The sequence below is a fragment of the Camarhynchus parvulus genome, chromosome 12 (genome assembly GCF_901933205.1).
Source record: "Camarhynchus parvulus chromosome 12, STF_HiC, whole genome shotgun sequence".
NCBI classification, from domain to species: domain Eukaryota; kingdom Metazoa; phylum Chordata; class Aves; order Passeriformes; family Thraupidae; genus Camarhynchus; species Camarhynchus parvulus.
Genome location: NC_044582.1, coordinates 6,425,501 through 6,438,796, shown reverse-complemented (window position 1 = coordinate 6,438,796; position 13,296 = coordinate 6,425,501). Strand labels below are relative to the sequence as shown.

Sequence of the window (13,296 nt, the reverse complement as noted above, 5' to 3'; positions counted from 1 at the left end):
AACTTCTCTGTTAGCAGCCAATGCAGATACAGGATGTGAAAAGCCCACCTTTTCTTTAATGTATCATTTTTGTTCTTGGTGAAAAAGTATAAAATCAGTTGTATTTTCTTGTTGCTTTTCTTATAATAATAAAGAGTAAAAGTTTTATGACTGCGTACCAAATTCTGGATGTCTTGGTATGATTTTTATTTCCTAAAATAAATAATAATATTTGTGAATTCCACAGTGTCTTAAAAAAATCAGTGCTTTGTACCTCATCTGTATTTCAGTCCCAAGTGCCATGTAAACAGGACTGTATAGTAAATGTAGACTGAAACTCATGTATTTATATTAATTTTTTTTCTATTTTTTTTTTCCTGCTCAGAATCAGATTAGTGACCTAAGTATTATATCAAGTTCTGGAATGCAACAGAATTCAAATCCTCCAAAGCCAGAAAGCACAGAACCTTCAGAACAGAAGCCTTCATTACAGGTGCAAGACCAGGTATGTTTCATCCAACCCTAAATGAGGGTTTTTTTTCATTTAATACTTTGTTTTGGTACCAAAATGGATTTTTTCCTAAGATGCCTTCAGTATTTGCCGAATGTATTATCGCTAAACAAATGAGTTTGAAGACTTTTAGGATCCTAAATTCTGTCTTTTGAAAAATGCTATGTTCACACTAGTGTGAAAATCCACGTTGAAATGGGCCCACTTGGCTTCTGGAAGAAGTGAGTCTGTGGTGATGTGTGGGATGACTTGGAGAGGCAGGAGGCAAGAAGAGATGACCATGCCTGGTGGTCAGGTCTTTCCCTCGGGAACTCAAGCCCTGGTGTTCTGTCTCAGACATTTACTGAGGGTTTGTCTGTGCTTCAGAGCCACACTTGTGTACCTACACAAGGAAGCTGGGGCTTGATACAAGACTTTGTAGAGATGAATTTAGAGAAACAAGTGAACTGAGCAGTACCTGGATTGCCTGTGACAGGGAGGTGCCATGGGCCTGCTTGCAGTGCCACCCAGTGGGCACGGGACAGGCACTGCTGCTGCTCCTGGAAGTGCCCCATGGAAAACTCCTCTCTCTGCCATGCTTCTCTGGGGTGCTTCTGATGCAATAAATCACCGTGCCCAAGAAGGGAAATCCCCTAGGAAAATGTGGGCAAATTTTCACTTAGTACTTGTAAATAAAATACACAGTTTGGAGGAGTAATTGTAGTTCCCAGTTCGGGTTAGGGCTGGGGCTGGGCAGCAGGAATCTGATTTAGGGGTAGGGTAGTAAAAGTTAATGAACTAAAATGAGGGGTGGGGAGTTTGCTGGGATTATTTCTATCCCAGCCCTTCCAGCCCCTGAGCAGCACCTCTGGTTTTGACCCCTGGCAGCCAGCTCTGTTTGCTGCATGCCATGTCTGGAGACCTGGCACCAGGGCTGCCTGAGGCTTTGCTTTCAAAGCACATATTTTCTTTGGGTCATTCCATGTAGACTGTACAAAATCAGCTGAAATGCTCCACCTGACAGTGCTTGGAATTGCAGAACAGGAATCAATTAACTAGTAAAGGAAAAACTGGAAAGATAAGATTCTAACAAATTGCTCTGAAGTAATTAAAGGGAAAGTTGATTTACAGAACATGTAAAATGTCATATTTTTAATTCTGTTGAGCTATTTAAAATAATAGCTGCAAAGATATTGGAAAAAATTAATTGGGTACCATAAGTGATAGTTCTATAAAGCCAGTTAGCTGGGTTCAAATATATCTCAAATGTGTTGGTTCTGAGTCACATTTTTAGTAACATGGACAAGTGAGAGACTACTGGAAAAACATTCCATTTCAACTGTAAAAATATACATTTTTCGTCTAATTAAAACAGATGGCCAGTGAAATAAAAAAATAGTGTGCATATGATAAGTACAGTGAGATTGCTAAATTCCCTCCAAAATGTCACACTTGCATGTTGATTAACTTCATCCCATGCTAAAGATACCACACATTTGGGAATAAAAATAAATGTCTTCTGTATGATATTATGTAGTGTGCAAAACTGAACTAGACCACTGGTACTGAACCATGAATAAGCAGAGCTGGGACTGCAAAGCTTAATTTATCTGAAATAATTTCTGGAGAAACCCTCTGAGCAGCAGCAGCAGCATTCTATTCCTATGAAATAAAGTGATCTTGTGGCCTTTATGCAGCCCCCGGTGATAAAGGTCTTCATAAAAACACTGAGTTGATGAAATGCTCGAGGTACGCCTCAGCCAGACAAGGCAAAAGAGATGTTTTATACTCCATGCTGGAAAGTAACTTGATGTTTGAGACTATCCAGTCTGACTTGGATCAGGGCATGGTAGAGATTTCAGTTTATTACTTGACTTTTGTAATGTATTAATAAAGGAAGGCTGATCAATTAATCATACTGAAGTGAACAGCTGAGTTTGAAATGATCTGGAACAGTGATTTTTCTCTTAATGGAATCTTTATGCTTGAAGGCCAGGTCTCCAGAACAGTAGGATCAGTGGAAAAAAAGTAAAAACAACTTTCTAGGAAAAGATTGCTAACATAACTAACAAGGTTTATAAACTATAGCATGTCCCAGCCTCAAAATGAAAGGGTGCCAGTCTTTTAACTAGCTAAAATTGAATAACAAGGACAGTAGAGATGAGTAACCTGGGCAAAGGACAGTGTGACTTCAAGCTCAAGGGGCTCTTGTTGGGCTGTTTGTGGCACCTGTGCTGCTGTGCTGTCCTGTTCTCTGTGCTGGGGAAATCAGAGCCAGCAGAGCAATGTCATGGTGCAGTGGTTGTCATTGTGAAGTAGCATCTTTGTTTAGACATACCATCAGAATACACTGGAACTGTGCTTCAGGCCATTCAGTCTTCTGAACAGAATGTTGTATTTCAGTCCAGCTGTTTTACATAACTTCTGGTCCTGTGCAACCTCAAAAAAAAAAAGGAAAATTTTGAGATCACTGCTGTTAATAGCTGTTTCTTTTCTTTTTAATGAATCACATTTTAAAATATTTTCAGCAAAATATTATATTCTGAAAACCATATTTTTCTAACAATGTCAGTGGTGTAGACCAGATGTATTTTTTTGGGAGAGACTAAAGGGCTGGTAGATATAACTGTGTACATATATACACTTTTCAATGAGATACATATTTAGGTTTATAGAAATTCTCTTACCTATTGTAACATCTACTGCACTAGGGCTAGGAAAACTATCTAGGCATGTATTGCTAGTTCAGTTGTGCAGCTTCTGGTTTTTATGTTCCTTTCCCATCTTTTAGAGCATTTAACTATTTCCAGTTCTCGAAGTTCTGTGAGGATTTTTTCAACATGTATGTTTTTCCTTTCACTTCCCTAAAGTGCCTTATGTAGTTAGGGCTGATGGATGATGGCAGGTGCCATGTTCCTGACAGAATCCATAGCCATCCCCGTTCCTGACTACTGCTGCAGAGACTGTCCTGAGATGGCCCTAAGGAAAAGCCATACATAGCCAGGATGTTCCTTATAAATTAATTTCAAAATTCCTATGAAGAGGGCACCAGTGGTATCCAAACTGTGTTTTATAGGCATTTGACCTAGTTGTCTCTCCTAACTTCTTTGAATTTGTAATAGACTCTGTGATCTGCACAGTGCTGTGTCTAGTTCTAAACTGAAATCTTCTTCCTTCTTTTTAGCCATTTCAGTCAAGGCAGAAGCATCTGACTTTGGAGGAACTGTTTGGAACCTCTGTCCAAAAGGAACAGCCTGCAGCTCCATATCCCAATCCAGAGAGAATGGAGAAGCTGCAGACAGACGCATCTGCCAGAGAGCAGCACAGTTTGCTTTTGCCTTTTTCCTTTGACCAGTCACCAGTAATGCAACAATCCCTGGGGAAATGTGAAAGTCCAAGCATTAAACCCAGTGCCAGCCAGCAGGACTGTTTGACACCTATGATAATACCTCCAGCTTCAGTTTCCCAGCCTGAGCTGAAAAACGTTCCAAGCTATTCAGTTCGTTTAAGCCCTGTTCTTAATTCAGCCTCGACAATGGAAGCTGCCCCTGCTCAGATGCTTCCTGGCCTCAAACAAAGCAACAGTATAATGCAAGTTATGCAGCAAGCTGCCAAGCCCATATCCCCACTGGTGAATCAGCCGCCATCTGACGTGAACCACGCTCCACAGAATCTCATGGCTGGCCAAAGCCAGCTCATAGCACCCTTGACTACAGCAAACACAGGGACTGTCTCAAATGCATCTCATACAAGTGTTGATCTTCTCCAGAAACTCAGGTTGACCCCACAGCATGACCAAACACAGCAGCAGTCTCTCGCTAAGAGTCCCTTAACACCAAACATCTCTGCCTCCGTTGGCCAACTTGCAACACCAGAAAGCTTCAAAGAATCTCACAGTAAGCCATCAGCCTTGAACAGCAAGATAATCTCTCCCCTTCAGGTATTCTGTGGGCTTTGATATCCATGAAGCTTTAGACTACATGTATTTTTCCCTTGAAAACTGTGCTGTTTGAAGATAATGAAGGATTTCCACTGTGTGGTATTGATTGAATGGCTAAGTTAGAAATTCAGTTCCATTAGTTTTGTATCATTAGCATCTGCTCTCCAGTGGAGGAGGTTTTTCAGACTGCTGCTGTTAGTGGGTGAATAAGTCCTAAAGATTTCATTGTGTGTCAGAAAAGTACTGCTCAGAGCTGGGGATCTGAGAAGGGATGGAAGGTTGCAGGCTGAGCACTGTGATAGGAGATGATGTGTGGAAGTCTACAATACAATTAACAATTTCTTTTTTCTGATTATTTTGCTGAGTGTTTTGTTCTCCTTCAGTTTTGACCTGCTTCTTCTGTGGGTACCTGTGGGCTACATTGAGATATGGCTTTATATGTTTGCCATATTATTGAAAACATAAAACATAAGTTCAGATTTTTTCTCTTTTTTCTCAGCTTCGCATTGATTATATCAGTTTTACAAAATTGATCGAATTATATCTAAAATCTTGAAATTTGCATTTTTATGGCTTTCTTAAAAACAGAGAATGACCTCTAGAAATTGAGCTGTGGATGGTAACCTGTGAATTTTGCTTTTTTTTTTCTTTAACTCAGACTGTACAACAAAACAAGGAATCAGAAGTATTTCCACAGCCGAAAACTTTGTCTAAAGCAAGTCAAGTAAGTGGATAAGCACCTGTGCTAATCAGTCTCAGGGATTTTCTTAGGGGGAAAAAACCCAGCTGCAGAACCCAGTTGATATGTCAAATAGTCACTGCCCACTGACCATACTGAAGGAGCTGTTATGAAACAGCACTGGAGGAAGGGGGAGTTGCTGTCAGTGCACTGCTCTTGCACAGTCACTCTTACTGTTGGTTCTAATGCAGAAATGAAAACACATTTTTGGAGTTGCAGCCCTGCACTGAGCTTGCACCATTTGAGCTGGGTTTTTTTATGTTGCAAGCAGGGAGTGCTGATGCCATAATATTGTAGTAGGGTATATTAGCCTTGGCCCAACCTTAAGCACCCCAGAGGCTTAAAATGCAATCCTGGCCTTGCTGTGTCTCAGTTTTCTTGAGATACCTTGTATCTTATGAACTGATACAAAGCAGAAAAAGTTGAAGATGGAGAAAAAAAAAAACCAGTAATTGCTACTGCAAAACTTGTGATAGCAAGTTTTAGCCAGCTAAAAGCAGGTTTAAGCTTCTTAAAACTGCCTTGGATAACAGTTTAAAATAATGTCAAGTTTAAGTTTCAGGTTATAGTTACAAAATAATTTGATAATAGTCAAGTGTTCAAGAACTGGTTTTGATTACCTTTTTGTTATGTATTCATTTTAGGACACCATCTGTATTTTATTTCTGTTTTTCCCTTACGCACCCACTCCTTTTTCAGATATCTTGCCTCATTCTTGTCAAACTTGCTTTCCATGAAAGCAGTTTTAGTAGCATGCCCAGATCTGATTGGGAAGGCAAAATTGGCCCTACTTGAAGTAAAATGCCATTTTATCTACTGGGACACTATAAAATAAGCTCTACAGTCTGATCATGTTAGTAAATAATTACCTAATTCAAAGCATTTTATATGGATTTGGGAATTTTAAGAAACATGTGCATGTTGTATAGTAAACTGTCAATGTAAGCACATTGTCTTCAGCTGAAATCCCACGCTGTGAGTCTTCACAGTTTTGACTACAAGAAAATCAGTTTTCTAGTTCTGCTGTTGTTTATGTTATTTTATACACATTAACTTTAGATGGCTTTGGAGGGCTTTTTCCTCTGAAGATTGTTGGTTATCCAAGATGAGCTCTTTCTGCTGACATATCAAACATCTTTATGAATCACATTTAGTGTTGCTTTTCTTTGGAGTGAGATTAGCTTATTTATTTTCTTTTTTTTTTTTCCACCACGTTGGTCCTCCTGGAACCTGAGCAAGACACAGATTATCAGCCTGAGGAACAATTGCAGTTATCAGGAGATGTCAGAGTTGCTCAAAGGGGACATTTATTTGTGTCCAGTTGATGCCAATCTAATAGTCCTTTTAATGTGCAATTTCTGTGCATTTTTGTAGTGAAATGGAGACAGACCTGTGGAACGATGAGGTGGGAAGATGGTCCTCAAAGTATTTCCATCCTCCATCCCCCCAAGGGAAAACAAAATAAGAATATTTCAGTGTACTCCAATGCTTTAATTATAATTCAGCAGTTTCTTTAAATATGTTTGAGATGCACTTCAAATTTGAAGTAAAGTATCTGTGGGAGACCAGAGAAGTGGGGGTGCAGGAAGCAGGACTGATCTTTCTGAAAACTCCAAAGGAAAATAATTTGCTAAGCAGCTACAGGCTCCTTAGATTACTGGGGTGAAAAGCTCAACTTTCATTGTATGTATTCTATTCTAAAAATTCTGGAAGGTCACAACCACATGAGTAGAAAGGAGTCTGCATACAAGAATGTTCAAGGCTGCTACCTTCTTCACCTTAAGAGCAGCTATTCTGCAATATCTAACTGAATAATTGTGGCTGCAATTTATTTCATTTTCTTTGTGTTTATCTCTCCAGCCTTTACAGCATCATTCATTCTTACTGAACACAGTACTTATTAATCTTCTGTTCTTTTACAGGTTGCACCTCCACAGTTTGTTACAGCCACGACGACAGTAACACCTTCAGTCCTCTTGTCTCCAAGTGTGTTTCAGCAATCAGCTACAAAAGCTACTGAAGTGGAGAATAAAGCCAGTTCTTCTTCGCCTTTAACACTTGGAACAACAGAAATTCAGACTACACCTCCTACTGTTCTCAGTAGGTCTCAGCTTCAAGAAGCACTGATACATCTAATAAAGGTAGTGTCTATACAGAGCTCAGAGTTTCTGAGGGATGGGGTTCCAAGCACAGAAGGCAGCACTGACAGATTCTGTACCCCTGTAACTCCTTTTGCCCTGCAAGATTACGAAAGATGTTCTTTTCTTTTGGAAGGGGCAGATTACTCCACACTGTACGCAGATTATGGCACAGCTTGCTGCTTTTGGTAAATGTGTCCTTTCATATCCATATGAATTTGTAGAGAAGTGAGGAGTAACTTGCAGCAGTAGAAGCTGGTATGGTGGGAGTTGATTTTGTTGTCTTTTTAAGTGTTCCACTTCCTCAAGGAAAGATTTCCTGTTTTCAGTTTCCTGGAACCTTTCCTCATCTTTACTTTTAGTGTGTTTCTTTGAAATGGAAATTGCAAAGTTTTAGCTCTGCTATTTTTAGGGACTAAAAAGTTCTGTTGAGCTAAATCTGTGATGTTGGGAGTAGCTGTGCATTGAGATGATTTTGACCTCTAATGTCATGGTGAAGTTGCCATGAATGACAAACTGTTCTTTCTTAGTTCAGGATTCTCTTGCTCACTCCATGCTGGTGTTAGTAGAGCTTATGCCCAAAATGCAAGAATAACAAAAATAACAAACAGCATCTTCCCAGTGACCAAGTTGTCAGGACCAAAAAGGTCATTACCAGATCGCATCATTAGGTTGCCTGATTTATCTGTTCCATTAAACTTAACCTTTTCTTCTGCTGGTGTGTATGGGTTTTCTAATTAAGGACTTAAACTAATCTTGGAACTGAGCTCACCTGTTAATATTCTGAGTGGTGATTTTAGAGAGCTGACAGGGATATTTGTCTCCAGTCTTTACAGAGGGAGAGCTGAATGAAGACCAAAATAGGCATATCCTGCAGCATGGGAGTACACAGCACTCTGAGCAGGATACCAGTTGCTGTTCAGGTCTTGTCAAGAGAGTATTACACTCTCAAGCTAACTGATGATATACCAGTTTTGCAATGTGTCGTTTGAAGGAATTAGACTCAAGAAATATCTGTAAATATTGTCCACAGATAAAACCAATTCACTTCCCAGTCATGCTTTGACTTGGGAATTCTTGTAGAGCATGCTGCAGTCCCATTCTGGCTGCTCTGCCTGACAAACAACATCACATCTGACACTCAGGCAGACACAGAATGGGTTTCCCTGTGCCTAAGACTATGGTTTGGACTCTGGAGGGAAGCAAAATGTGGCCAGGCTGACACAGTGACCCCGTCTGTTTGTCTGAGCATCCAGAGTGCCTGGTGATGCTTTCAGCTGCTGCCCAGCTTCATGGTTCACAGCCTGTGTGTGTTCCAAAAGCACCTTTTGTGCAGGCACACAGCTCCTTCCCTTGCCAGCTGCAAGGAAACCTTATCACAACTAAAGTGACATTAAATTAAACTTTTTTTGGCATCCTTTCACTAATGTTTTTAATGTGTTTCTGTTTTTCCTGCAGAATGATTCCCGTTTTCTCAGCACTATCCATGAAGTCTACTTGCAAGTCCTCACCAAGAGTACAGACAACATTAAGCTATAATTGAAATTGAATCTACTTAAAATATGTTCATTTTAGAAACAATTATGCCTCATCTATAAAACTAATATTTTTGTAAAAGAATATTTAGTTTTCAATGTCTTGAATTTGAACCTGTTAGGAAATATTATTCCTTAAATACTTATGAAAGTAATGTTCTCAGAATGATCTAGGTTTTCACTGTGATCATCACCAGCAAACCTTTTTTTTATTGGGGAGGGGACTTAAGTTGCATTTGAGCTCTCATTAGCATTAAGTGAATGTGCAAATGTTTGTTCTGGCTCTCATTCCTGGCTGTATTCATTGTTCAAGGATTACAGACTCAAAACTATTTCAACCAGCAAATGCACAATATAATACACTACAGCACCCCAGAACCAAATTCAGTTGTGGGAACCTCGTTCCAGTTTGCAGGACTAAGGAAAATGAGAGCAAAATGCCTTGTGATTAAGCTGGTAGGTGTGGGGAGGGAAAGGGTCTGGAAGCCAGGCCATTGGAGCTAAATCTTTAACAAAAGGTCTAAAAATGTGATTAGCTCAAATACATTGGCAGTCTCTAGCTAATGCATGTAAATTCATCCTTTTAATATTTCATTAATCCTATTTGTTTCTGTGTTACTGACATAAAACACCCAAGTGGGTAAGGCCATTTTCTCTAAAGAGGCAAAATTTGAAATATGCAAAATCCTCAGTGATTGCAATTTTTTTTAAACAACAAAGGAGTTGCATGTTGAAGTTCTCATTTTAAATTTATAGTTAGGAGACCACCCCTGGAAGACTCTCTTCCTGTTCAGCAGTGTTTGATAAAATTTAAACATTTTGTTTCCTTTTAGCTTAAGGATGGACCACACCGTAGTTGGCTTTCACTCCTGTTGTGTTGGAACTGCAGTGTTGAGAACTATGCAGATGGGAAACAAATGCATGCTTTTCTTCTGTTGCCCTCTATCCAAATAATTAGTGTACACTTCATAGTCTGAAGTTAATCTAATTAAAATGTTACTGCTTTGTATATGTGATTTAGTAAGCCACTATTCACTAAGAATTTAACTGGGTACTTTTCCCAAATCAGAAAAATTTTAATTATACCTTCTTATGCTGCTGTGTTGGTTTACCCATGGGTTGTATTTATTTCTAAAAGGCATGCAAAGGTAATTAATCTGAGTTCAGGTCCCAACATTTTCCAGCAATAGTAGTTTAGATTTTCAGTAGAAAAGTGTTGGGTTATTGAGTAAAAAGATAATCTGTAGTGAGTTGTGATGCACTGCTTCATTCTTTTCCTTCAAGCACTATTGAAATATGAAGAAAAATATTGTTTGGTTCCTTACAACATATATGTAAGCATAGATCTCCTAAGGATTAGTTAATGTTGACATAGTCAAGGTGCATGGCCATTTCATTGGAAGCTAGTAATTGAGCTTTAATTGTGATTTGTTCACAAATCAGGATGTTTTAGATACAACAAATATTTACATACATTCAAATATTTTTATGTATTTGAACTATTTTAGGTTTTTTTCTTAGCTTTTTAGTGGAAAATATATTTTGTTTAGCACTACCTGCCTTCTGAAAAGCTCTTCTCAGCCTTTGAGTTCAGTGTTTCCAATTAAAATATATAGTATATTGTTAGAAAAATGTTCAAGATTCAGGGAAAGATGCTAATGTGCATTCCTCAAGAAATATATTGGATTTAATGGTAGCATCTAAATTCAGCAATACAAGCTCAGACTTCTTAAGGAAGATAGGAACTTCTTCCATAAATTCTGGAGTTACAATACTGTGTATGCACATAAACAGTGAGATTCAAGTTCGATTCAAGGTCTAAACTGATTTTTTGTTGGGCTTTTTAGGAAAAGTTTCACTGAAAGGGACAAACCAGGGAGCAGTTCCTCTGAACAAAAATGGACAGTCTAAGCCAAATAGAGGGTTGCTCTTACCTGGATTTAGCAAAGATGGAGTCTGTAACTTCTCGCTTCTCGTGGACAGCTTCTGGTTTCTTCAATGAAAGATTTGATAAAGGTTTGGAAGAAAAGAAATGTTGGAAGCTGATAGTGCATGTTGGTACTGTTTGCTAAATACAGTCATATCCAAAGATCTGTAGAAATAATAGGAAGTTGTATTTTGAGTTCTTCAGCCATACACAAAAGTAATAATACTTTCAATATCCTTAACTTGTGAGGGTTCCTGTGCAGCTGGAAACAAGCAGTTGGCAGATCCTTACTTCACTTTGGTTTTGTAGTGTCCTTGTAGCAACAGGTTGATGGTTTACTTCCCTACCCAAACTTTCCAAATGAACTGGCAGAGAACCAGGGTTGGAATTGTAGTGTCCACAGCAAACTTTCCACCTTGAACTTTACGGCATGTGTTTGTTCCAACCTGTGCATGGGGCCAGCAGACACAGGAACCCCCTAGTGCAGAGGTGTGACAAGTGCCAGGGAGTGGCTCTAACAGATAAACTCCTTTAATTAAAAGCTCATTGTAAAACACAAGCTCAATTACAGTGTAAAAGCTGATTTTTTTTATGTGGATGCTGTATTTAAAAACCTTTTTCCCTACTTGTTTTAAATTTTTGTGTAAGTTTGAAATGACCAGCTTGTTGAAGTGCTTGATTTGTGTTATCTGCATGTAGGGATAACCAGTGTGTAGCAAGTTACCTTGGGGCATCACAAAAAATGATTGTGACCATTTTAAAGTTGCTGGGTTTTTTTTAATTGCTGGCTTAATGGAGATTTTATCTATTCTTTCTGGGAATCAAAAGATTATTAGTTCAGACTACACTCCTCAAATTATTACCTAAGCATGTTTTTTGTGGCTCATATTAAGTTACTTTAGGTTTGAGTTTGGATTTTTACTTTTTCCCTAATCAAAGACAGTTCTAAAACCTACAACTGCTGAATTGTTCAGGAAAATCAAAATTCTCAGTTTTGTAGTTAGACTTTATCTGTTGTTATTTAACAATGCAAAGTTTATATGAAAGGTGCCTAACAGTTATTAACTTTAGAAGGAGAATATCTTTCCAAATTAAACAAGATTTGCAGAATGAGTGATAAAAAAAATTCAAGTGATTCATCCTGATTTAATATAAAATGTGTAATTCTGTGTATAAGTACTCAATATTTAAACACTTGCTGCTGGATGTATCATTTTTGCTTGCATTTCTAATTGCTTCATTTTGATTTATTTCTGAAATCCATTATGCCATGTGTAGTCACTGATAGAATTTCTGCAATGTTTTGGAAAGCAAACATTAATTTGGGACTTCTTGGTTTTTAAAAGTATTCAAAACAAATCAGCCACCTTTTTGCCAGGTATTTGGGTTGCTTTGTACAGCATATCTTAACAAGAGGAATGTGTGCAATATGTATCACCTCATGTTTGTCTGGCAATGTTACTAAAATGTTAAGATGCAATATCTTCCTCTCACTTCAAGTTGGAAAAATTGCAGTAGCTCTGATTTGGTGGTGTATTTATTTTTATCTATTCAGTGTATGGGCATATGGTTAGCTAGGTTCTTTTATGTGCATTATGTGCTTTTAGTAATTTCTGAGTTTTATCACTTCTGCATATGCACCAGTTGTAGCCATTTGCATGTTCTTTCAATATGAAGACCATGGGGAAGGGGGGGCTTCAAGGAAAGATTTCTGGAAACCTGAATAATTGTAAGTCAAAAAATATAGATACTGCATCATTAACGTTTTTGGTATGGTGTGGGTTTTATAGCACCTATGTATGTTTGCAGTTATTAAGTTATTGCATAAATGTTTAAGAATGAGCATTTTTTTCATCCAAAATTTTGTATGTTTGCAAATATATTTTTGTAATAAAACTTCAAAACAAATGTTTCAGCACCTCCTAAAATCTCGTGACGTTTCCTTTTATTTCTAGAGCTCTCTTAGCCTACTGGAAGGTTCAGTTTTTATTTAGGGTTAATATTTCCCAGAGAAAAAACTCAAATTCCTTTACTTCATTCAGGGGGTAGAACCAAATTGCATTTGTCCACATAGAAAATGCAACCTGACTGCTTGAAAGGCAGTGGGGAACAGCTTCTACAAGGCCCTGTGCTGCTGTCAGCAGCCTTGTGTTCTGAATTTGATAAATAGATAAGTTTCCTCTCACATTAAGAATGCAGCTGCACTTTCACTGGTCTGTAAGTACAGCTCTGTGTTTGGTGCCTTTCTGTATCACTTTTTTATGGTATTCCCTTTCATCCATCTAGACATGGCATTTGATTCTCAGTCCAGTGTTGGTCTTTGATCCAAGACATTGGAAATTGCAGTTGTCCTCCTATCATATCTGATCAGTATCATGCAACTGGTTGATCCAAGTTTCACAAAGTAAAATAGGGAAGAAAAACATAGAAGTTCATCTTGAAATTAAATAAAACTTTAGGCCTAAATCCCTAAATCTTACCTAGATTCTAATTCCCGTTCTAACTACCCATAGGAGCTGATGATTGCAGGGCAGGTCAAATGTCAGAG

At 38.3% G+C, this 13,296-nt stretch overlaps 1 protein-coding gene across 1 annotated transcript in view; it reads left to right on the top strand.

Moving 5' to 3' along the window:
- Positions 1-12,770, top strand: part of DCP1A (decapping mRNA 1A) — a 31,907-nt gene extending 19,137 nt beyond the window's left edge. The window contains exons 6-10 of the mRNA XM_030956807.1: positions 365-484; positions 3,654-4,409; positions 5,068-5,133; positions 7,071-7,289; positions 8,745-12,770. Of these exons, the coding sequence (XP_030812667.1) occupies positions 365-484; positions 3,654-4,409; positions 5,068-5,133; positions 7,071-7,289; positions 8,745-8,825 (1,242 nt within the window). The 3' untranslated portion in view covers positions 8,826-12,770. The remainder of the gene's footprint in view (positions 1-364; positions 485-3,653; positions 4,410-5,067; positions 5,134-7,070; positions 7,290-8,744) is intronic.
- The last annotated feature ends 526 nt before the right edge of the window (positions 12,771-13,296 follow it).